Raw genomic sequence first — 24133 nt, forward strand, 5'->3', positions numbered from 1 at the left:
TGTCCCATCAGCACTGTTCTGTGACCAACCCAGAGCCAATTTCAGGGGGTGCAGGGAGAGGAGATGGGGGACAGCCCCATGGCACAAGCAGAAGCCCTCATACAGGCTTGCACTGATGGGACATGTTGGGTGAATACTGCCCAGTGCATTTTACTTTTTATATTGCTGTTTTTTTTGTATATATATAATCCAGAATAATTTATTCATGAAGATCATTTGCTGACTGATCTTTTTAATCACACTGCATATAGTGTGGATAGTTCTTTTGAAGTGTAAATTCAAAATAGGTATACATCCACTACAATATATTGGAGCAGCTCTTGATAGCAGTTATTTTGATTGGTTCTTTGTGAAACTAAACCATAGCAAGTCAGATGTTTCTATCGTTCAGCAACTAACAGATGTGCAAAACTCTTTTTTTACCATTTTCCTTGACTCTTTAAAACCTTATTCTCTCCAGAAACGTCTTACATTTTTAAGAAGCGTATTATATAGAGTAGAACCTCTTCTACCCAATTTATTACTTGCAGAAAAGAAATGCATATTTTATCATAAGTTTGTAGAAAATCTCTGGGTAATACCCACTTCTGCATGAAATAAATTACTATAGCTTTGTATTAAAAACAGTGGCTCAGTTAGTAGAGCATGAAACTTTTAATTTCAGAGTCGTGGGTCTGAGCCCCACATTGGGCAAAAGATTCCTGCATTGCAAGGAGTTGGGCCAGGGGACCCTCATGGTCCCTTCCAACTCTACAATTCTATGATTCTGTGAATATGAAAATATATCTTGTTTGATTTTTTTGTCAATGTCTTTTTATGGTAATCATTTTATGTACAACTAGCACTCTATGTGCTTCTGTCTGACTCAGTGCATGCATAAAAAGCTACTTATTTCTTGGTATTGTTTGTTTGCTTAAAATGAGACCATGTGAAGTTAGTCATATATGTGCAGTACTTTCTCTTAATGAGCATGCGTGTTCATATCCTGTCACGTGGTTGTTATTTCCTCTACTCAGACTGCTGCTTATAAGCACAACACTGTTAACCTTGGCATGCTGCGCTCTGGAGGTTTGTCAGCAATGCATGCGGGCAGAAGCATGACATTAAACTTGCAGACTAAATCTAAATTTGAAAACCAAATGCATCAAGAGCTACCTCTACCGAAAGTAAGTATGAGATAGCCTGCATATATCAGACAAAACACAGTAATATTTTTTCATGCCCTCCTTCCTCTTCCTTTTTAGCATTTGCATTACTATTCATGCTTGTGTCCTATAAGCAATTCAAAAACCAAAGTTGCTAACACAACTTGCCGACTTTATATCTTTGCTTCTTCAAGTAATTGGCTCACCACGTGACAGTCATGCTGCTTTCTGCTCTTTTGTTGCAGACTAATGTAGTCAATTTTATGTGAACCAGAGAAATCTGAGGGCCATGTTTCATGTTGTAGTTGGTTAATGATGTTGATGGCGTCAGAATGGTGTAGATGTTTAATGTCAACCAAGTTCGGTCACAAACTATGTTATCAATTCGGATGATCTCTTAGAAGCTAGGACCTACTGGTCATGTAGTTCAGTGGTCTAGTTAAAGACTAGATTATAATCAAAATAGCTCAAATGAAAATTTCAGAATGTATGTCCTGTTTACATCTTTTATTATATTAGCACATTTCTGTATGTAGACCATTGTGAAATCAGATATATGTTGTATGTAAATATGTTTTGTATTTTAAGCCTTTAAGGTGGGGACATATCTCAATAACATTTTGAAAAATATTTGTGAATCAAGATTGAATTCATCATGACCACAAACCATTAGGCCTGTTTATAGATTGTGTAGGTGAGATACATATGATGGTGGAAAACCTAAGTGTGTGAAAATTAATTATAAACTGTTCTTTTAAATGTTATTGAGAGAAGGGAATGAAAAAGTGGATCTAAATTGAAACAGTCTAGATTAAACATCAAGTAATAAGTCATAGTTGCCAGTCATCAATGCAGTCATGTTATCTGATGAAGATTAGACAGTGAAAACAGTAGCCAAGGAAAGGTGTAAGATTGCTTCCTTTGATTATACAGCTACCTAAGCATTGTGGGGGAAGGGATTAGTCAAGGAAATTTTTGGCTAACATGTAGAGGCTGTGAGATTTCCTCTAGTCTAAATTAAATGATTCCATGATTTACCCTCCTTTGATGGAGAGGGGAAGTACTGCATCAATCGTCAAACTGCCATAAATGTCTGGAAGAAGGTTTTTTCAAGTTTTTTTAAAATGCATTTGTTGATGTTTTTCCAGTAAAGCAATACAGAGGTCCCCCCCCCGTAAAACAATATAAATTATTGGGGTCAACAGCACCTCACAATGTAGAGTGTATTAACCTACAAAACACTCTTCACCACATAGTTTTTAAAATACAGGCGATGACCATTTTGCCCAGGGGTTCCATTTCCAATCCCTGCCTGCATCAACAGAGCATACATAAGTGCACCCTGCCCCATTACAGCCTACCCTGCCCCCCTACATCTGCCCCACTCCACCCTTGTTCTTCCCTCTTCTGGATCCAAAAGGACCCGCACTTCGCTGATCCCACGTTATTTGGACGCGCCTAAAATGCTTCCAAGGGATGCGGGTGGCGCTGTGGGTAAAACCTCAGCGCCTAGGACTTGCCGATCACACGGTCGGCGGTTCGAATCCCCGCGGCGGGGTGCGCTCCCGGCGTTCGGTCCCAGCACCTGCCAACCTAGCAGTTCGAAAGCACCCCAGGGTGCAAGTAGATAAATAGGGACCGCTTACCAGCGGGAAGGTAAACGGCGTTCCGTGTGCTGCGCTGGCTCGCCAGATGCAGCTGGCCACGTGACCCGGAAGTGTCTGCGGACAGCGCTGGCTCCCGGCCTATAGAGTGAGATGAGCGCACAACCCTAGAGTCTGGCAAGACTGGCCAGTATGGGCAGGGGTACCTTTACCTTTACCTTTACCTTTACCTAAAATGCTTCCACCTGTACAAAACATATTGTCATATTAAAATTCATAGACTTATAACAGTTACATAACTATAGCAGTGCAGCAACCATGAGCTGAGAAGTATTTGTAACAAAACCAAATCTCACAGACCTTGCAACAATAGCATGTGCTATTTGAACAGCACGATTGCCACATTTCACAACTACGTATATGAGGAGGACATAGTTGCTGTGACTTTCTGTTACTGTGTTGACAACCAAAGTTATATATACCCCTTTTAAGAGTGTCAGCAATGGTAGCTTCTACCCAAAAACTTGCTAGAAACAGTCTCTCGGGGTTCTATCAAATCCAGACCCAGATCTAATAGGATGAGTTTCCATTTGGGATGTTCAGTTGCTCAGTTTCCAAATAATATAGACATTTAAGCAGGCAATATTACTGCATGAGGGGGGACACTAATAGGCATTGTTTTTTTATTATAAAAAGAATAATATCAGGCTTGGGGTTGTGGTCTGCCCTTCCTTTCTTTGGCATAATTACTTCCAATATCACAAGGCACTCAAGCTGGCATACTATCCTCACAACAACCCTGTGAGGTAGACTAGATTGAGAGACTGTTAGTGGCCCAAGGTCACCCAGTGAGTTTCTGGGCTGAGCAGGGATTTGAACCCTGATCTTCCAGGTCCTTTTCCAGCACTCTAACCACTACACCACGCTTTGTGCTGTCTATGGGCGATTCTGAACGGTCAACTTGGATTCTTTATGGTTGTGTATGGAGGTCTTCAATTCTCTCTGGTGTTCTGAAATAGTTTACTATGAACATGCCTATCTGGACTGTTTTGCTCCTCCCTGTGAGCACACAAAGAAAACAAACCATGGTTCCTGTCTTAGCATTACGTTTGAACCGGAGATTGAGGTTTGTTTTGTTCAAACAACCACGATCAGTCAGCAAGCCAAGAACAAAACTTGGCTGTCAATTGTAGTTGGGAGCAAAACTCTGGCTTTTTAGGATGTAACTCTAAGCCTAGCGGTTGTGTTTTGTATCTCCACAGTGCTAGCAGATAGGAATAAAATTCCAGGAATGGTCTTGTGCACAGTAAGCCATGGTTTATGGGTTACTATGACATGTGAATGCACTCTTTGTGCAAATTGAAGGCCTGTTGTGCATTGAGGCTTCTTGCCCACTCCCCACTGCCAGTGTTTGTGCTCAGTTCCAAAGCCTCTTAAAACTCAAGGACCTCTTGGTCCGGGGATCCAGTAGAGGCCACAGGTCCAGCAGTTGGAGGGAAGATTGAGGTCCCCTGGGCAGCAGCTGCAAGATAAACAAGAACATCAAATTGAATGTCTGCAGAATAGAACTATTTTCCTTTTGTTAACTAAAAATTAGCATTTGTATTTAATTTCCATAACTAATATGAACATTCACCAATAGCCTAATATTTTCTGTGATACTTTGAGAGTTCCATTAACTGTAGCAGCCTATTAACCTTTTTAAAGCCAAATACTCTGGCTTATGGATCAGACTCTTTCTTGATTAAAAGAATCACAAGTGCTTTCCTGAGCTGGAGCTTTTAAAAATGCATATTAATATGGAACAGAAAACGTCGTTGTTAACTCTGACATTTAGAGCAATTTTCATACTGATTTCAATATCTGAGATGGGATAAAAAATATGGTTCTTTGCCATGGAATTTCCACTCTCATAGTACAATTGTCTACTAATAAGTTGACACTTTCTAAAAAGCAGAAGCATGAAGATTGTATTACTATGTACATTAAAAATGTTCCTTCTGATAGATGTATTTAGTGTGTGTTTAAATTTGTGGTGTTGCCAGTTTCTTACTAAGCACTTTTTGTGTGCATCAAAGTCTTATCCAAATATATGATCAGTTATAAAAGAGCATTGATGCTTTTCTATATCTTGATAAAATGCAATAATATGTAGTGTGTGGATATTTCCCCATCAAAACTAAAACAAAAACAATGTTTATCAAAAAGGCTAATTTGGGGCAAATGAACTGTTGATCGTTTCTCTCACTAAATAATCTCTTACCTAACATTTTAAAAATAGACCCCATCACAACAGAGCAGCATTCTAGACAATGGACAGGAAGATGTTTCTGCTGGCGGCCAATGGAATCCATATCCCCTTGGAAGGCGAGATGTGCCACCAGAAACTGTTGCTAAAAAGGTAACAACTATCACACACAATGAATACTGTATATGCGTAAATACTGCCACTCTAATCTGGTAGTGATGTATGCCAGTGATCTCCTATAGTAAAAAGATTGGGAATGAGTGATGGATTTGTGAACTCGCTTCATTGCAAATTTTCCTACTGTCTTTAATCATGATTGTTACATTGATACTAAAGTAAACATGGTTCCCTCTTGACCATGAAGTGAAACTAGGGCTTCAAGTTAGTTAGGAAACCCAATGACTCTTGGCCAGACAATGCCAAAGTTAAATGACTGGAACAATTTAGCTTTGAGGATGGTGGAAGCTCACAGACATTCCCTAATCTTCTTACTACTATTAATTGACTGCCAGCATTGCATTTGTGCCATTGTTTCATCCATTGTGATGTGTTTTAGCATCACTACCTTGTATGGATGGAAGGGCAGAAACAGGCTTACTTCACCTGTCAACATTTTCCTCCAATTTTTGTTTGAGAATATGGTGGTTTTTTAAAGGCCTTTTCCCTAGACACCTCAGTATCCTTCCTCAATGATTCTGTATGCTAAATGATTACCCTACATGCCAGAATCTGATTAATTCCCTGGCACTATCCATTGTTGCATTCTTTGCCAACAATTTGTATTGTGCTGTCAGTAGAGCATTCCCAGCTTGAAATAATTAACTTTTTGTGAAGGATGGTAAAAGAATATATAAAATACAAATGAAATCATGGGAAACAGGCCTACACAATGGAGATTATTTCCCTAATCAGAATAAGTAATTTTGTTTTTCTACAAAAAAGATTTATTTTCAGTTCATCCATATACATTAGGAGCTGTGTTATGAATGCCTAAGCTGTGACAATATGAGGCTTTGCAAACAAAAAATCTATTAAAATGGATGAGAATTATTTACCTTTCACTCTCAGTTTTTGAGCATGCTGCTCTAGCAATACTGATTTTCTTTCAAAGAATTTGACCTCAGGAGATTCATGTCCGCTATAGTTGCTGATGGTTTAAACATTGTGAGTCATTTGGAACCAACTTCACAGTAATTTTTTGTAATAGTTAGACTTTAACTACTGATGTTATTTATGACTATAGATTGCTTTTATATGATTATTTTAATATTTTATTATTTGCCTCTGGTGTGTGTATTTTCCTTGATTATTTTATAAACCACCCAGGGATCTAAACAGATGGTGGATGGTTTAAAAATACAATCATTAATAATGATGATAATAATACCTTAAAAAATGTAAAATAGGGGAGGGCTCTTTGCTGACAGGGGAGGCACTGGCAGCTGGTGAGGTAGCACCTGAAGTTTCCAATATAACAGAAATAAGCCAACCTCCAACAGACAACTAGACCATCCCTAGAACTCAGACCTCCTCTTCCTACTCTGGTGAGATCCTCCTCCAGAACAGATTCCTCTAGGACAGGCATAGGCAAACCCGGCCCTCCAGATGTTTTGGGACTACAACTCCCATCATCCCTAGCTAACAGGATCAGTGGTCAGGGATGATGTTTGAGTTTGCCTATGCCTGCTCTAGGGGTCCCAAGTTTTCATTCCTCAACCCACTGCAACCTTCCCCTAGGTCAGCTTCCTTGAGCTCTCTGAGCTTCTTCCTCCTCCTCATCTGACCGCCATGGGACTCACGACAGGCATGATCCAACAGAAGTTATGTGTGATCCAGACTTTGCTTCCACAGTCAGGGGGCAGGAGATGACTTTTACAAATTCAGCCTCTTCCTAGCACTTCCTCCCATGGGGTTCTTGAACATTCAGAGCCCTTTGGAACAATGTGGGTGGTAGCCTGGAGATAGCAGAGAGAAGGGAATCTGCAAAAGTCATCTCCCTGCTCTGCCGGCAAGATCCCCCCCCCCCGCCCCCCGCATCTGAAGCCTTCCATGGATGGAAGGATATTGTCACTCAGCTGAAGGTACTAATATAAATAACAAATACGTTTTTCCACTTTTCTGTTTTACAATTGATTTTCTACGCCTTACAAATATATATAATATAGCTGAAGGAGGGACTTTTTCACTATGCTGCTTTGGAAAAAAAGTCAGAACTTCATATGTTTATACTCAAGAACTTTGTTGTGTGTGTGACTGTACGTGACTGTACAAGTTTCAAGAAAAGTGCTTTTTTCAGTTTTCTAAATTCCTGGCCTAATGAGTTAATGTTACCCACAGGCAGGTAGCCATATCCAGACGCTGATGGGATCGCAAAGTCTACAACATCGAAGCCGAGAGCAGCCATATGAGAGCAACATGAATAAAGTGACCATCCAGCAGTATCAGCCACCACTGCCGATCCAGATCCCTTCTCAGAGCACTCGGGCACCACAAGCAGGGAGATGTGTCATTCAAACTAAAGGGCAGAGGAGTATGGATGGTTATCCAGAACAGGTGAGCATGCAGCAGAACGGCATGAGGATGAGAGATGTGAATGGAATTGTGTGCAAGATGTCTCAAAGAAGTAGGTTTATTTTTTAAGTCTGTGAAAAAGTTTTCCTATTTACTGTTATTTGAAATTGCTAAATAAAAAGGCATGTATGTGTAGATTATAAATTTCAGTTCTCATGCATATCTGCAAATTCAGAGTGATGAAGTCACTATGAGGGATTTTTATTGTAGTAGTAGTGAAATTGGTGTGCTCCAAATTGTAACTCACTATAGGAAACCTTAATAATGTTGTAGAAACCTAGAAGGTGTTCATCCCAATGTGTCCTAAGCATTCACAAAACCAAACATTAGGACAACAAAAATCAATCCCTTGTGACTTCAGCATGTAACGATAACCATATTTTAAAAGGCCACATGAGTCATCCCAATGAAGTTAAGCAATTTATTTGATTTGGCTGCTATTATGTTTGGATTCTAGTTATATTTATAGTTCCATAAAGACATATGGAAATGTGATGTTCTCTTTCTATAGCCTATGTAGAATTTCAATCCAATTAAAATGGATTTGCCAAAGTTACATTTTAACTATATCTAACTACATTTTAAGGGACGCAGGTGGCGCTGTGGGTAAAAGCCTCAGCGCCTAGGGCTTGCCGATCGAAAGGTCGGCGGTTCGAATCCCTGCGGCGGGGTGCGCTCCCGTCGTTCGGTCCCAGCGCCTGCCAACCTAGCAGTTCGAAAGCACCCCTGGGTGCAAGTAGATAAATAGGGACCGCTTACTAGCGGGAAGGTAAACAGCGTTTCCGTGTGTGGCTCTGGCTCTGGCTCTGGCCAGAGCAGCGATGTCACGCTGGCCACGTGACCCGGAAGTGTCTCCGGACAGCGCTGGCCCCCGGCCTCTTGAGTGAGATGGGCGCACCAACCCCAGAGTCTGGCAAGACTGGCCCGTACGGGCAGGGGTACCTTTACCTTTACCTAACTACATTTTGATGGGGGGTGGGGTTTGAAGATTTTCCAAAACATTTCTTCTGCAGTCTTATTATCTTAAAATTATCTTTTAATGTATTATGTTTCTAATTGTCATGAAACAAATATGATTGTATCAGCTTTTTTAAGTAAGAAAAGCAACTTAAATAGAATACATCATTGATGATCGTATCACAGTTGATTCAAACATTTTACATTGTATCACACAGTATATCCACAAATAAACTTCTTAAATTAAAAAAAAAAATCATCCTAGAGTAGCCTCAAGGACATTTGTCAAAAAATAACAAATTTGTAACAATTAATTAAATGCATGCATTTAAGCATCCCTTTGTGTCTTTTACATCTAGTTTTGTGTGAGGATAGAAAAGAATCCAGGCCTTGGATTTAGTATCAGTGGAGGAATAAGTGGACAAGGAAATCCATTCAAACCTTCTGACAAGGTAAAGTGGTAATTTCTTGCTTGAATTAGTGACCAGATAATGCAGTTTGAACATTTAGGGTAGTTAAAGTTCAGGTATTCATGGCATCTGTTTCTTTGCTTGCAATTAAAATGTAATCAAGATAAAGAGCTGAAAAAGACAGGTTGCCCTACTGTGTATTATGATCCCAAAACATCCTTTGGCTAGGGATACATGTCACTGAATGTCTGCAAAAACGTGTTGCCAGCAAATTCTGGGATTGTAGAGACTGGGGGCTGTCACTTTACACTTTTGCAACTACCCTGGTTAGTCAGTAAATGAGAATAGGGCCTTCAGAAAGGCATTCAGCAAACACTTATCCCACTTCTGCAGTGGTGATAAAAAATGCCTAGGGTCTCACATGCTGATCTGAACTAACGAAAGGCCATCAGGTTTGGTGAGTGGGGACGCAGGAAGTGAAAAGTATGAGCAGTTCCCTTCCTGGCCTCAGTTCTCCTTTCCTTCTTTCTACCCTTCATTGAGATTGTGGCCTTAGACCAGCCTTCCCCAGCCTGGTGCCCTTCAAATGGTTGAGGCTACAATTCCCATCACCCTGACCATTGGCCATACTGCCTGCGGCTGATCCAAAACATTTGGAGGGCACCTGGTTGTGGAAAGCTGCCTTAGACAAAGCAAGGGGTGGGGCCAGCCCTCCTCTTCCAAAGTTAGTTTTATCTACTGTTCACCAAACTGGGAACTCTTCCATCTTCCCATACCAGAAGCATTGTTTTTTTCCCCTTCCTTCCCTCTCAAATCCAGCTTTTGGTTTAGAGGTGGGACAGGAAGTGTCAGTTTCCAACTTGTTACATCCTGTGGTTATAGAAACAGAACTCAGGACAGGGTTATATAAACAGGAACTGGCTTGCTTCTCATTGACTTCTAAGTGATCTGGGACAAAATAAACAACTGCAATCTGGAATGCAGTCAAGAAGGGCAAAACCTGTTTCACTCTCTTCACACTGGCATCATCAGGGCAGGTGTAGCTTACACATGATGGTACTTCTGATTACATACCTTTATGCTATCAAATTTAAGCAAATATCTATCATCCATTCCCACCATATTTGAGACTGAGTGACCTCCCCCTACGGGGGAAATATTCCCGAACCCCAAAGAAATTTGTAGTTATAGGAGAACCACAATAACTTCTGAACATTTATATATAGATGAAGTTTTAGATGTTTGTAGAACCATTATAAATGTTTTTTTTCTATGGATTTTGAACTCAAATAAGCAGCAATGTAATAAATAGCATGAATAAGCAATATGAGATATTTTGGAATGTATTCACTGTCAAGAACAGTTTGCTAGGCTGTTAGTTTATGAATTCTGACTAAGATGCATTCCACTAGCTATACACTAAGCAAGATCTCATACTATTTTAGCAAAAATGTTAATAGGAGCAATCATTTAGCATATAAAAATCATCAATCAGTGCTAAAGCATTGATAAATGTACCGATTTTTACCTTATTTCTAAAGTAGCTAAAATGCCATACTGCCTATTTTTAATTTGTCTTACGATAGCATAGTTAAATTCTTTATCAGTTGTTTTGACATTTCACATATCTACAAATTATGCTTGCACCGTTTCTATCTAACCCCTCTGGTAGAACTAGATGTTATGATAAACATGAGGCAGCCTGGTTTCAAGTTTTCTCCTCTACAATTACTGGTTTGCCTGTAACACTAAACCAGGCATAGGCAAACTCGGCCCTCCAGATGTTTTGGGACTACAACTCCCATCATCCCTGACCACTGGTCCTGTTAGCTAGGGATGGTGGGAGTTGTAGTCCCAAAACATCTGGAGGGCTGAGTTTGCCTATGCCTGCACTACACCATGGCTTAAAGTCATCCTACATCACTTTCTTCAGAGGAATGAGCTGTAAACCTTTCGTGGAAGCAGATCCAGTGCAGATCCATAGCTCTTCATTCTTTCGTAAAAACAGTTGATGTTATGGAGGCAGATAGGCAAGATAAGGCAGGAGGTTGTGTTTTGTGGCAGAGATCCAAATCACTACAGGGAGAACATACATATGTGCAGTAGGGATTCAGAGGTCCTGCTTTCTGATCCATAACACTGAAAATAAGAATGCACCATGACATATATTTAATTCAGCAATGAACTGTTGGTTTGATCACAGGCTTCTTTTTCTAAATTATAAGTAGATGTTGTCTAGTACAGAACTTGTAATATTCAGCAAGTAGGCTGGATTCCAGCTAGTGTAGCACATAGGCATATTAATTATTGCAGTCCACTTAGTTCATATACAAACCTTTAGCTTAGTTCTTGGTTATAGTTTCCTAACCTCTGTTACTTCTGACTTATAGGGTATCTTTGTTACTAGGGTTCAGCCTGATGGACCAGCATCCAACCTGCTCCAGCCTGGTGATAAGATTATTCAAGTAAGCAAAATCTTTTAATTAACAAAAGCATGGATTCAGTGCAAATATTCCTTTACATGTGCATGCTACGGTATTGTTCTTTTCCCTGCCTTCCCCTAGTAACCTTTAGATGACCTCAGGTGGGGATTCAGGTTTGGTAGGAACGGCAATGTGCACTGGTGAAAACAACCCCCTCGTGAGTAGGTGTGAGCCCAGTGGTGGAAAGGGTGGCTTAAGTAGTCTTTGGGGCACATGAAGGAGCAAAATGGCTAGTGTGCCAGAGACGAATTAGTTGCTTCCTTTGCAGGTTTAGGTACTTGTTACATCTCTGACCCAGTTGTGGACTGGATTCTGCAAGCTGGAGAATGACCCTTTTTTTAACTTGATTTCCATGAAACAATGTAAAGTTTGCCCAGTCTGAAGTTTTCCTGACTATATATTGCTAATATACAGAACTTTGTGTTTTACTCCTTCATGTGTGTTTTTTTGCATTGGCTCCATTTAAACTGAAGCCACCTGGGGAGATGCCTGTGTGCAACTGGTGTCAGAAACAGTGGTGAGATCAGGGCAACGATCCACATCATTCTCTCCCTCCTCCCTTAACTATGATTTTGTGGTAATAAAATTGAAAATAACACAAAAGAGCCAAATATTTTTGAGGAAGGGATTTTGTTTGATTTTTAGGTTATAATGAAATGTAGTATGACTAGATTGCAACCTCTGGGTTTTTTGAATTATTTACAAAACTTTCATGCTAACACAGGGACACATCCAGTTTACTTTTCTTCATGCTCAAAACAAAACTCAAAATATAGCTTAGACCATTGCTAATGACAGGGGTGGTGCTGGGCAAGTTTCCCTTTTACAGTTATTTTTTTATTTCTTTTTTTATTTGTTTACACTTTTTCCATGCTTACTTTTCACTATTCGTTGCTGTTCTTCAATATTAAAATTAGAGCATGGAAGAGATACTGTTAAAGCATTTGTTCAAAACAGATCTTCGCAAAAATAATTTAGATACCTTGTGCTATGGTTTGCTCAGGCTTGACATTTCCTGTCTGAGTCAGTTGCTTCTGCAATAATGAAAGGCAAGCCTGCAGCCAACTTTTTTCAGTGGTCATATCCATATCAGAAGCACTCTGAAGCACCTCCTGTTTTCCGCTGATTTCTCCCTCATCTGTATGCACTGCAGAACAGGACAGTTACAGAAGGATATTGGGCCTCGATATCTTTCCAATTCCTAGGGCACAATGTTCTGTCCACAACAGGGAAAGAGCCAGGGAGCATTCATTTGAATGTGCCTATTTTATTTATGGATCTTGCTGAGATAACAGTTATCATGGTGGTCACCTACTGAATCATAATTCACAATGGTCGCCTGACACCTGTTTTGCCATTACAACACATTCCATTATAAAGGGCATACAAGAAGAATAGTGTCAATTAAATAATAATTATTTTAAAGGGTTTTTTGTTACAATGTTTGGTTTAGCAGCATGGTTTACAGTTAGGTGATCAATAAGTTTGCCTACCTATACGCAACTGTTTAACCATCAGCAGGACATGAAGCAGGGAGTTGTATGGGAGAGGGGAGTCCTTAACTTGATAATTTGCTAGGTCCCACAACAGATAAGTTTTGTGAACTGGCCCACGGAATGGCATTCGAATCCATAAGTACAACAACTCACTAAGTTTATATCAAATATATGATTATTGTGCAGCATTTGTTTCACTTTTATAAATTGCTTGTCTCTTTGAGAATGGAACTTTTGTTAATGAAATAAGAAAAAACAAGCTGCTCTTGTGCTTGTTCCCCCACTCCTGTAGGTGCCTGTCATGCATCCTGCATTCATTCTCCTACTTTCTCACTTATTCATTTATCTGTACAGATATTGCGCATCTCTTCTTCCTTCTCTCTTGTTCACTGTAGGCCCATCTCCTTTTCTCTATATATTAACAGAGCACATGTTCTTGGTTTCTATAGAGAAAAAGAAGGAAATCCACAAATGCTTAAAAAAAATAAACTTAACATCTGAATTTGCAAACAAAGGATATTTTCTACATTTGTTTCAGGTGTTATTTACTGCCAGCTTTATCTGACAGTATACTGTAACTAGTTTGATTACTGATGTAACTTGTAGAACATGTAATTTCCCTGGTGTTCTGTGAATCTGTGGATAACCTTAAGAGGGGAGCAAGAATTTACTGACAGACCTGGATTGGAACTCTGGCCACTTCAAAACAATTTCAGAGGGGAGTGCAATTTTCAGGGCAGAGAAGTTGCAGGAGAGAAGAGGCAGGTGATGTGAGTTTAGCAGCTTTCCCCTCCTTCCTCAGCTGTTTCTTCACTGCAGCCCCAACCCCAATGTATTTGGCAACCCCAGTTTGAGGAAGAGAGGTAAGTGGAGGGCAGGAAAAGGGTTGAGCACCCGCACCTACTTGCCACTTCTCCCTTGCAAATTGTACCCTCCTTGTTTTTGTTTTCGGCTTTTAAGTAGCAACTGGCTGTCTAGACCTTTATCTGCTGTTGAACACCTAGTTTGTCCTAACAGGGTTATTTGAAGCTCCTGAATATAATTCACCTTCCCCATTGCATTCCCTTTATATGATGGAAAAACAAGTTCCATGTTCCATTATTCTAATCACCAAAGGGACTTCCTACAAGTATTATTGTGCAGACAGCTGGCCCGCCTATGAGGCAGGGTAAGTTAGTCACTCAAGAAGCCCTCATGGAGTTTGCCTGCTCCCCATCATGGAGGCAGCAGCAGGGCATTTTGCCTCAGGTACCAAAATGCTTCAGGCTGCCCCTGGTGGTACAAGCTTGAAATAGGGCACAAGAGGTTGAGCAACCTACAGTGTCTCAAGTCAATGTGATTTGGTATGTTCTAAGATGCTGAGAGACTGGAGACCTCTGAGGTAGTAACTGGCTCCTACCTGGTGGGAATGAGGTTTGTAAGACATCTGGTGGAGCACAAAACAGAGGTACAAAGTGTGCACTAGGCCCTGGAGGCTGCAGGGTTCACTGGTTCAGCTCTTTAGTGTACAAGGATGAGTTTGATATTTGTGTTCTCGCCACAAAAACTTGCCACAATATACTCAAGTGGCACACAGCCACTTGAAGAGGATATGTGAACTCCAGAGAAACTCCTTTGTCAGTTTAACAGAGCCTGTATGACGCTTAAGCAATTTGAGTTGCCACCTAGGATAGCAGTCTGAAAATAATTTTGCATAAAAATGTTAATCAAATTAGTTGTGACAACTTCAGGCTTTACTAAATCATATGGTAAGTCAGAAAGCTGAAGAAACACCATCTTATTGCCTTAGGTAATATATATTAAACAGATAATAATGATGGGAATAATTCAACTTACTGAATATTTCAGCATCAGCATTTCTCTGAAACAGTATTTCATTTCAGCGTAAAAGTAATAAGTAAGGGAATTGCATACTTGGCATGAATTCTCATGATACCGTTTTTCAGTAGCCATTCACTTAATGTAAGTCCTAAATTTTATTGGAGTATTTTGCTCACTAGAAATATCAACAAGAAAAAAATATTCTGACGTCATATGCAGTGTTTTAACCACTGTTAGACAGCTAAGATTAAAGGCAAAACTATAAGTGACATGGAAGAAGAAGAAGAAGAAGAAGAAGAAGAAGAAGAAGAAGAAGAAGTAGTAATTAGAATTGGGTGGGAGCAGAAACATAAAGTATAGATGTATCTTTCTCATTTCAGGGCTAATTTTAGCTGGCAGAAGGGCTACTGTAATTGGGAAAATGACATTGCAAGGAAATGTCACTGCCTCCCCCCCCAAAAAAAATGCTCCAACTGCCCACATTCTTCAAGAAGGGCAGAAACAAAAAGAAATGCATCAAATTTGAAATGTGACCTACTTTCCCACTGATACCTGGTCACCTTTGCTTTTTTTACATTGTGGTTTTATGTTGTGAAATGACCTAAGATCGAAAGGTATAGGGTGGTGTACAAATTTAATAAATACAATAAATAAAAATAATAATATGCCACTACAGCAAAAATCAGTGACTAAAATGTTATCCGAAAAGTGCAGAAAAACTATTAAGCCAACTGCATCTACAGTACATGGCAGTACTAACCAATTTAAGTTACTGAAACAGAAATGCAAATGACACAACTTATATTAAGTGTAGTGATTGGCACAGACAATTAAACATTAAAAATTATTAATGATAATACATTTTAAAATAATAATAATTTTATTTATTAAATTTCTAAACCATCATTTATCCAAGAGCAAAAAGGTTTACAGTAGAAAAATACATAACAAAACCCCACCACAGTTTAAAAGGCCTGCAAGTAGAGTAATATTTTTGCCTGGCACCTAAGTATATTTAATGACGGCACCAGGCAATCCGCCCTGGGGAGAGCATTCCAGAAGTCGGGAGCCACTGCAGAAAAGGCCTATTTCCATGTTGCCACCCTCTAGACCTCTCCTTTAGGAGACACACAAAGAAGGGCCTCTAATGAGGATTGCAGGGTCCGGGTCAGATCACAGGGGGGAAAGGCAATCTCATGAAAGGGATCGCAGCTTATGCCCCTCAAGTTTGTGTAGTGAATACCGCAAACTAGAAAACACCAGGAAAGCACACGGTATGTCCAATACCGTCTAAATTTGTTTATCTGTTTTCAGGGTTTTTTATAGCTAGCATCCAAAATGATCAGCTGATGCATAAAAGGTAAAGGGACCCCTGACCATTAGGTCCAGTCGCAGACGACTCTGGGGCAGCGGCACTCATCCCGCTTTACTGGCCGAGGGAGCCAGCGTACAGCTTCCAGGTCATGTGGCCAGCATGACTAAGCCGCTTCTGGTGCGCCAGAGCAGTGCACGGAAATGCCGTTTACCTTCCCACCGGAGCAGTACCTATTTATCTACTTGCACTTTGACGTGCTTTCGAACTGCTAGGTTGGCAGGAGCAGGGACTGAGCAATGGGAGCTCACCCAGTCGTGGGGATTCAAACCACAGACCTTCTTATCAGCAAGCCCTAGGCTCTGTGGTTTAACCCACAGCACCACCCGCATCCCAAAGCTGATGCATAAACCCTGCAAAAATAAGTAGAATTTACAATAGAGCTGAGCTCCTCACCGTTGTGCTAGAGTTCTGTTAATTTCAGTGGTGAAATCTCCCAGTAGATTGTGTCCATAATCACATCCACTCCATCATAATCCAGTGTAATTAGATTGAATGTTAACTTTTCCAAAATCTGAGGCAATAATTCAATCTTTTACTAAGTCAGAAAACGCTGGTGATGTATATTGACTACATAGCAAATCAATGTAAAGTTGATGAATGTAGCTCATTCATGTTTCCCTTTATCTGGAACTACTTTATAGCAGTGCTTGCAATGTCAGATTTACTGAACTTTTCAGCAAAGGAATATGGAATTGAGTCAAAGTGGTCAATTTTTCTTAATTTCCTTATGGACATTGAGCTGCTTAATCTAGATAATTCATGACACAAGAAGTAACAGTCAACAAGGAGAAAGTCGCAAATAAAAATCCTTGTACTGCTTAATGCAAACTTTACATGTTCCAAAGTATCAGCAGTCCTTTTGCAGTACTATGCCTTCTTCATGAGGGGAAGAGGGATGGATAAACTGCAAAATGGCCGCCAACATATGCTCCCTTCTTCTACATCACATTGGCTGAATTTTCTGGTTTGTTACTTTAGACCTGGTTCTCGGGTTCATGTTTGAGGTGTCATCACAAGATTTTTACCTTGCAAGTTTCACATGCTGAGCATCAGACGTATGTTCCTTTGCCAGGAATACTTGGTAGTATTGCTCCTGAAATCCGTCAGTTGCAGAAAATACCTGACTGCCTCAGAAAGATCTGCTGAGGAATAGACTAAACCAGAGTATAGAAAGGAGAGGAGCATTTACCCACCCCCTGTCCTATCTAGGGGATGACTGGGTCCCAGGAGTGCCTTGCTCATGATACTTTTGCCTCCGAGATCAGGTTGGCAGTCCGAGAACAAGGGTAGTTTCTTATGTAATTCACATGTGAGTACATTTCAAAAGCATATTTGCAGTGTGGAATAGATATGGTAAACACTTCCTCAGGATTTTACCACACCAAGATGAACATGGGATGAACATCTATTGATATGAATCTTTGACCATTCTGCTTTAAAATCTCTTCCATGACTTCCCAACTTGTAATCCAAGTTTAGCTTGTAATAGTTAAAGCCAGCCAGACTTAAGTATTTATTTAAATCCCACTTTTCCTCCAACAAGCTCAAAGATGCATGCCTAGTTCTTTGTCTCCCCATTTTATCCTCACAACAATCCTGTGAATTAGGTCAGGCTGACAGTGATTTGCCCAAAGTCTCTAACACTCCTGCCACTACATCTCTACTTGGCTGAATATGGGAAATGCCTCAGTTGAACAGCACTGTGTTTAAAGTGTCATGGAATGATAGTTAAGTTTGTAGTGATTAATCTTCAATAGCTCATTCAACAAGTCATAGCTGAATGCAAAATGATGAACGTGTATTTGTAAACTTGTCCTTATTCCAGGAGCATAGTAAGCCATCAAGTCAAACAACTAATGGTCACCACTCAGCAAACCTTTTTGTGAAATAGCTCCTATTCCAATTTGTGAAATAGCACTTGGAAATCCCCCCAACAATCTTAATATTTATTATTGATTGATCGATTATTTAAAACCAATTTAAACAAGTTTTAATAATCATTGCTATAATTGATGTCTTGTATATTTTTATCCAGTATGTAGCTTACTAGAGACTCTAATATGTAAATATCATTACTAATAAGCAATATTGTTAGACATTCTATCACTTTTTGGTTTTCTAGGTAGATACAATAGTTGCAAATATATCATTGTTTGTGAAATCCTTGAGAAAGAATGGATTCAAAAATACACTGGATTAGCAATGAAACCTGCTCTACACTTGCTGAGTTCCACCTTCTACATCACTTCTGTTCTCTCTAATCCATTTTCCATGAGCTTGCTTGTTGTTCATCAACAACTATATTTATTTATTTATTTATTTATTGTTTTGCATTAATGCTATTTCCAAGAAAGATCTTTTTCAAACTTCAGTCGTATTGAAGAGTGATATGAAAGCGAAACTAAACATCATGTGTCAGTTCTGGATGTGGGTTAAACCCTTGCCTGCCCCAGTTACATATAATGTGAGGTCATCTTACCTTTAGAGCAGGTTTTGCCGCCTCGCCATCACTCCCCTCCACTGTGTTTCACCTCAGCTGAGTTTCAGAGCTGGAAGTTAACTCAGCTGTGAGAGAAGTGCTTGAGTAAGTGGCTGGGGGAGGTACACAGCAGTCACAGCAAAAATTCAGCTTCCCTTACCCACACACCAGTACAGCTCCAACTCTAACCTGCCATTTATATGACTGGGTTCAAGTTGGGATTTTACAAATAGGTCTGTCACCATCACATCTAGTGCTGAATAACCTTTTTTCCCACGGGAACTCACCTCTGGCATGAAACCAACGCAGAATTATTAATGCTAAACTATCAAGCACATCCGTGTCATGTGAACTAAACTGTTACGTGTGTTCCTTAGCATATGGATTATGTCGTGGGTTTTCAGTATAAACTGCTGGCATTCAAGTACCAAGAAAGCAGGCAGTGGCAAAGTAGCCATACCACAGCCACAATACTTTCCTTTTTCAGATTTCAGAACCTGGTTATTACCCTGACTACTGGTCAACAAACCTGGGGTGGTTTCATGGTAAGTCTCACAATGAGTATAAACTTGAAGTATTTTTTTTGTAAACCAAAGTTAGCAAATGAGGTTCTGAAATATATTTGTTCTTATTGCAGATGGCACTGAGTACACATGAAGCACTGGATATCTCTTAAACCCAGTTTCAAAATCCAGGGTCTTGTTCCCTGAACAAAACAATGCCTCACTCAATCTGCTATAATGCATCATCAAACGTCTGAGTTAAAGAACTTGAGATATAAATATATATTGTTTGCCTGCCTCATGTATTGATATAGATCATCAGCAAAGAACTTTTTTTCATCACAAGACTACCTTCTGATTTTTTTTTAATGACAAATATGTCAATAACTCCCACGATATAAAGTAATTGAAGCTGTTTCAAGTAAACCCATATCTCAAGGCCAAACCATAGGAAAATGGAACATGTATTCCCAACCCCAGAAGTCCAGCATGCAGTTCTTATGAAAGGCAACTACTCTTTAGGTTTATGTTGGAAAGGAATCATATATGATCTGTTGGTTCATTATCAGAGCTCTGTTTAAATTACCATCTTTCACTACTGTGGAAAAATAATACTTTTGACATCAAATACTGCTATCAACATCCATGGCATACATTGGTATCTGTAAGGAAACAACCTTGTGAGCTTAAAGTGTAATGGTGCCCCTTCCAGGTGGAACCAAGTAGGCTAGGATGCACTGACTACACCTCACCTTTGAAAGTTGAATGGGTCTATGTTTCACTGTAATTGTAATTTGGATTTCTATGCTTTCAATAGAATTATAATTTATGTGCCCTTTAATTCTGCCCTAAATAATCCATTTGATTTAGGATTCCTTTTTGTTTTTCTGCCCCAATTTGTGCCACCACCCTATAGAATGTGCTATTATACCAGTGAATCCTTAAAAACTCATGTTCGTATACTTTTTGTAGCCAACTGCATCGAATTATCAGATAAAGGTTGTAAAAGGAGGAGGGCTGAAAGCTTGCTTATAAGGTAAATCACTCCTGCTGACGTACCATGTGTCAGATGATCCACGCTGCATGTTTAGGAATCATGTTCTGATCTTTTGATGTACCCCTTGGATAAAAAAACATGTTATTGGCCCTTTGCACTGCATCATGTTCAGGTAAATAGAACCAAAAATAATAATGGGTTCACTCATTTTCAGTCAGCAATCCATCTGAAATCCTCCCCCCGCCCCTAAGACCAGTAGGATTACTCTGGAGGTAACTGGATGGAGAAATGTGCCCTGTTAAGAGTTTTTCAGTCCTTCAGTTGGAAGCCAAAATTAGGCCATCAGGATACGAGAAAGGGACATGCAGACAGATGTTTTGCACTTAAGGCCATTTACTGCAACATGACAGACTATCAGCCTTTACAGAAAACAAACAAACCTAAAATCTAAATGGAGTCCAGCTTCAAGCTGGCTCTCAGAAAATATTCCTCTGAGGTTTTGCACACTAAATCCAAGGCTTTGTTGAATGTCTTTGATCTGTCTGGAATTTGTACTCTTTCTCTTAAATTATTTTCCTGCTATTTGTTAAAACATTTAAATTAATAAAAGAATTTTCTCTTTAGTGTGTGGGCTCTCTGTTCATTATATTTTTTTCTTATTCCTCGCCTGCCTGATTATGCTTATACTTTCAACACTGTGTTGCAACTTTTACAAGTTTCCCCCCGCTACCACTCTGTACACACAGACCTAATTAAAGACCCCAAACTGATCATCTCCTTGGAAGCATGGAAAGATCTCACACACATCCTGCACTACACCATCTACAGGTGCTTCTCTGTTTGATTAAATATGGGGGGCAGCTCTCTGCATAATGAAGGAAGTAAATGTGGAAGTCTGGACCTGCAGTTCTGTGTACATAACTCTGAATATGAATTACAGCAATCGTATCTGTTGGGAATCAAAAAGTGCCTTAGGGACGCAAATCAGCTCATTCGGATTTTTTGAGTGGCTGCCCTTCACATTACTGAGTTACTGTGGCTCCGTGCCTAGTGTGTTAGACTTTGGTTGGGGAAGAGCTAAACCGAAATCCTCACTGACTATCTTGGGTTTCTATCTGTGTTTTGGGGGTTGCGGTGCAGAAGGAGAAGCATGCATGCAGCAATGGGGTCTTTGGAGGAAAAGGTGGGATAAAGCATGTAGTATCATAAATACCTTTTAAAACAGCTCTATTTTAATTGCAGTTTGCCAAGGCAGATGATCTTGGACTCCTTTGGGAGGTGGGCTGGATAAAACTGAATAAATGTGGGTTGTGCTATTCAGTAGCACAGATTCAAATACACTAGATCGCAGCCGACACATTGTTATAAACTGTTCTTCCAGGACAGCATTTCTACATACATTCTGAAATACATTTCTAGCTTTCCTTGTCAAAAATTTTGACTAAAGTATCTGTAAATGAATGAGCATTTTTACAATGCTGGTCACCAGACGAGTTTAGAAGAAGGAATAGGGAAATGAATAAGACCCTCATATGAAAATAATACTGGGCCTGTTCAGATACGGTTTGACTATCATATGGCTTGTTTCATTCTCGCTCGTATGCTGATTTATTTCCTTATCTTCCTGGTTTGAGTAAACCAGTTTTCATTCAATCCAGAATTGGAATTTACAGATTGTGAAGTAAATAAGGTGTGTGCAAACCAAGGAGGATGGAAATTTGAACATGAGAGGGAAAGCTCCATCAGCCAGACCATGATTTCGCCATTATCTCCCAACTCTGGTACTAAAGAAATGCCAATCACCTTGGGGAAAGGACTGGCATTTGTGATGTCTCTTGGAAAACACTGGATTTGCTCTTACAAGCATATAAAATGAACTGAAATATCTGATAAGGGTTTGTTTGGTTATTTTTTACCAAAGTTGTTTAACTTCTGCAGATGATGGTTTGAACTATGGCACAGCATGCAGAATGCAATAAATATGCTTAATTAATGCATACAATGGAAAGAAAATCAGTAACTGGTATATTATATTAATATGCAAGAAATAAACTTGTCAACAGTTTCAACTATTTTAGAATGTTAAGAATGAAAAATGAAGGTGGTAATAAAAAATCCTAAAATAAACATACAAATTCTGAATCTGTTATGATTTCAGTTTGCTGAATCTAATACAGGTATAATGAGTATGATGCACAATGAATGGCCATTCTGAAAGGAGAACTCAGAAAGGTATTTCAGTGCCTGAATTCCTATTACTAGAAAGAAACCTAAATATATTCTGAAGCTCAGGCATATTAATAACTAGTGCAGACTGTGAGGGCACTTTAGTGGTACCTCCCCAAAGCATGTGACATCTCTCCCTAAAATTATGTTCTGCAGACGTCTTGGTCAGTTCTGACACCATTGTGTTAGCTTCTGTTTACTGCATATGAAATGCTAATCTGGATTAAGGAGACTCAATGGGGGTGGGGAAACTGGTTATATGGCATATACTTGGGTCAAGATGTTGAAGTCAAGATCTCCAGGTTTCTTCTAACTCAGATGCTTTGAAAGCAATTATCATCCCAAGCCAAGCATCAGTTTTTCCTTAACAGAACCTTGAATTTCCACAAATGCTATACAGTGGTACCTCAGGTTAAGTATTTAATTCATTCCGGAGGTCCATACTTAACCTGAAACTGTTCTTAACCTGAAGCACCACTTTAGCTAATGGGGCCTCCTGCTGCTGCTGCGTCGCAACCCGATTTCTGTTCTTATCCTGAAGCAAAGTTCGTAACCTGAAGCACTATTTCTGGGTTAGCGGAGTCTGTAACCTGAAGCGTATGTAACCTGAAGTGTATGTAACCCGAGGTACCACTGTATACCAAATCCTGTCATCTTCACAGAACATTTTGAAGTCTTAACGGAAGTCTTATATAAACTGCACTGCATTCTCACTTTGATGAAATCTTCAGGGTATGAGACCTTGAAGAATGAAAAATATTTTATTTTGATGTGATGAACATAAGAGTTTTGCTAATCTGGACTGGCATTGTATTTGTAGAACAGAGCATATTACACATGTGTACAATTGTATCCATTAACAAGTAATCTTAACAGGGAATTTGGATCCCTGAGAAAGTTGGTTTTCATTTTCTAAGCTTTTATGTTACAGATAAAATCATGGAAATAGGCAAACCATGTTTGTTCTGAAATCCATGGCCGGTGTACCTGCTTGGCACTTCAAAACTACTTCTGCAGTATCTTACCCTTCTACTTCAATACTGGCACTTCTTTTTTTCATTCTCTGGTCCTGCTGCCTTTGCTTTGAAAAACAAAGTCAATTATGAAATAAAGCAAAATGTGTTCATTTTACGTGGAGTACATGGGTATTCTCAGCGTTCAGCTTGACATTTGTACAAGGGCAGTGCATGCTCAAACATGCCCAGCTTATAAATTATAGCTGTTGTCACTGAATAGTTGTTCTTTTCACAAACCCTGACCTAAACCTCACACAGCAGCAACAGTGTGCACTTAAGGATCTCTTTGGCTAACAGATCACCAGCGTCAGTGCCGATGTGGAAGGCAAGACTGACCAAATTCAAGCGCTCTGAACTCATGCTTGCAGCTCTCTTTACCACACTAATACACTATTAGGTAATGTGGATTAGTCCAACAAGGATAACACTCATCCAAGTAGAGTTGCGCGTTGTAGTTATTTATTCTTATGAGACACTTGCATACACAGAAACCAGGGTGATCAGGATGGAAACCTGAGTAGCTTCTTTCTGAGAGCAAGTCTCCTTGCTGAATTGAAGCAGACCCCTGGAAACTGAAAATTATAAACCCAAATAAATTGGTATAAGGTGGAAATAAACAAGAGAGCAATAGATGACCACACCAATATGGGGTTGCATAGACTTTTGGAAAACAAATTTGAATGGAGCTTTTACTGGGATAACTTTTCAGCTGATTTTTATACACTTGTAGGATTTCAGTTGATTTTACAGCTGTATTTCCCATGTAGCCACAATGGATATCTAGTTACAATTTTTTCTCTTT

General features: G+C 39.6%; 2 protein-coding genes and 1 long non-coding RNA gene across 22 annotated transcripts in view; 1 reads left to right on the forward strand and 2 right to left on the reverse strand.

The window, feature by feature from the left end:
* LRRC7 (leucine rich repeat containing 7) overlaps positions 1-24133 on the forward strand; it is a 208311-nt gene that overhangs the window by 151758 nt on the left and 32420 nt on the right. For 8 of the 16 annotated variants that reach the window (XM_079982226.1, XM_079982235.1, XM_079982234.1 and 5 more), the window contains 5 exons: positions 1017-1166; positions 5031-5150; positions 7335-7550; positions 8885-8977; positions 11326-11400. In XM_079982226.1, coding sequence (XP_079838352.1) covers positions 1017-1166; positions 5031-5150; positions 7335-7550; positions 8885-8977; positions 11326-11400 — 654 coding nt within the window. Of the gene's footprint in view, positions 1-1016; positions 1167-5030; positions 5151-7334; positions 7551-8884; positions 8978-11325; positions 11401-19076; positions 19135-19226; positions 20713-24133 lie in introns of those variants that run through there. The other 8 variants (XM_079982239.1, XM_079982241.1, XM_079982230.1 and 5 more) reach the window with 6 other exon arrangements.
* LOC307219231 lies at positions 2336-11353 on the reverse strand. 2 transcript variants are annotated; one of them, XR_013840339.1, is made up of 3 exons: positions 11271-11353; positions 2980-4271; positions 2336-2603 (listed from the first exon to the last, which is right to left on the reverse strand). It is a non-coding gene; the product is annotated as an uncharacterized lncRNA (long non-coding RNA). The 2 variants fall into 2 exon arrangements; XR_013840340.1 differs by lacking the exon at positions 11271-11353 and adding an exon at positions 5013-5091.
* Positions 23214-24133, reverse strand: part of LRRC40 (leucine rich repeat containing 40) — a 37919-nt gene continuing 36999 nt past the window's right edge. For 3 of the 4 annotated variants that reach the window (XM_079982248.1, XM_079982250.1, XM_079982251.1), the window contains one exon: positions 23214-23396. Coding sequence is in view for 1 of the 4 variants with exons in the window: in XM_079982250.1 (XP_079838376.1) it covers positions 23372-23396 (25 nt within the window). In the remaining 3 variants the exon portion in view is untranslated. Of the gene's footprint in view, positions 23397-23773; positions 23897-24133 lie in introns of those variants that run through there. The other variant, XM_079982249.1, reaches the window with a different exon arrangement.

This window comes from Podarcis cretensis (assembly GCF_951804945.1).
Source record: "Podarcis cretensis genome assembly, chromosome: 6".
Lineage (NCBI taxonomy): Eukaryota > Metazoa > Chordata > Lepidosauria > Squamata > Lacertidae > Podarcis > Podarcis cretensis.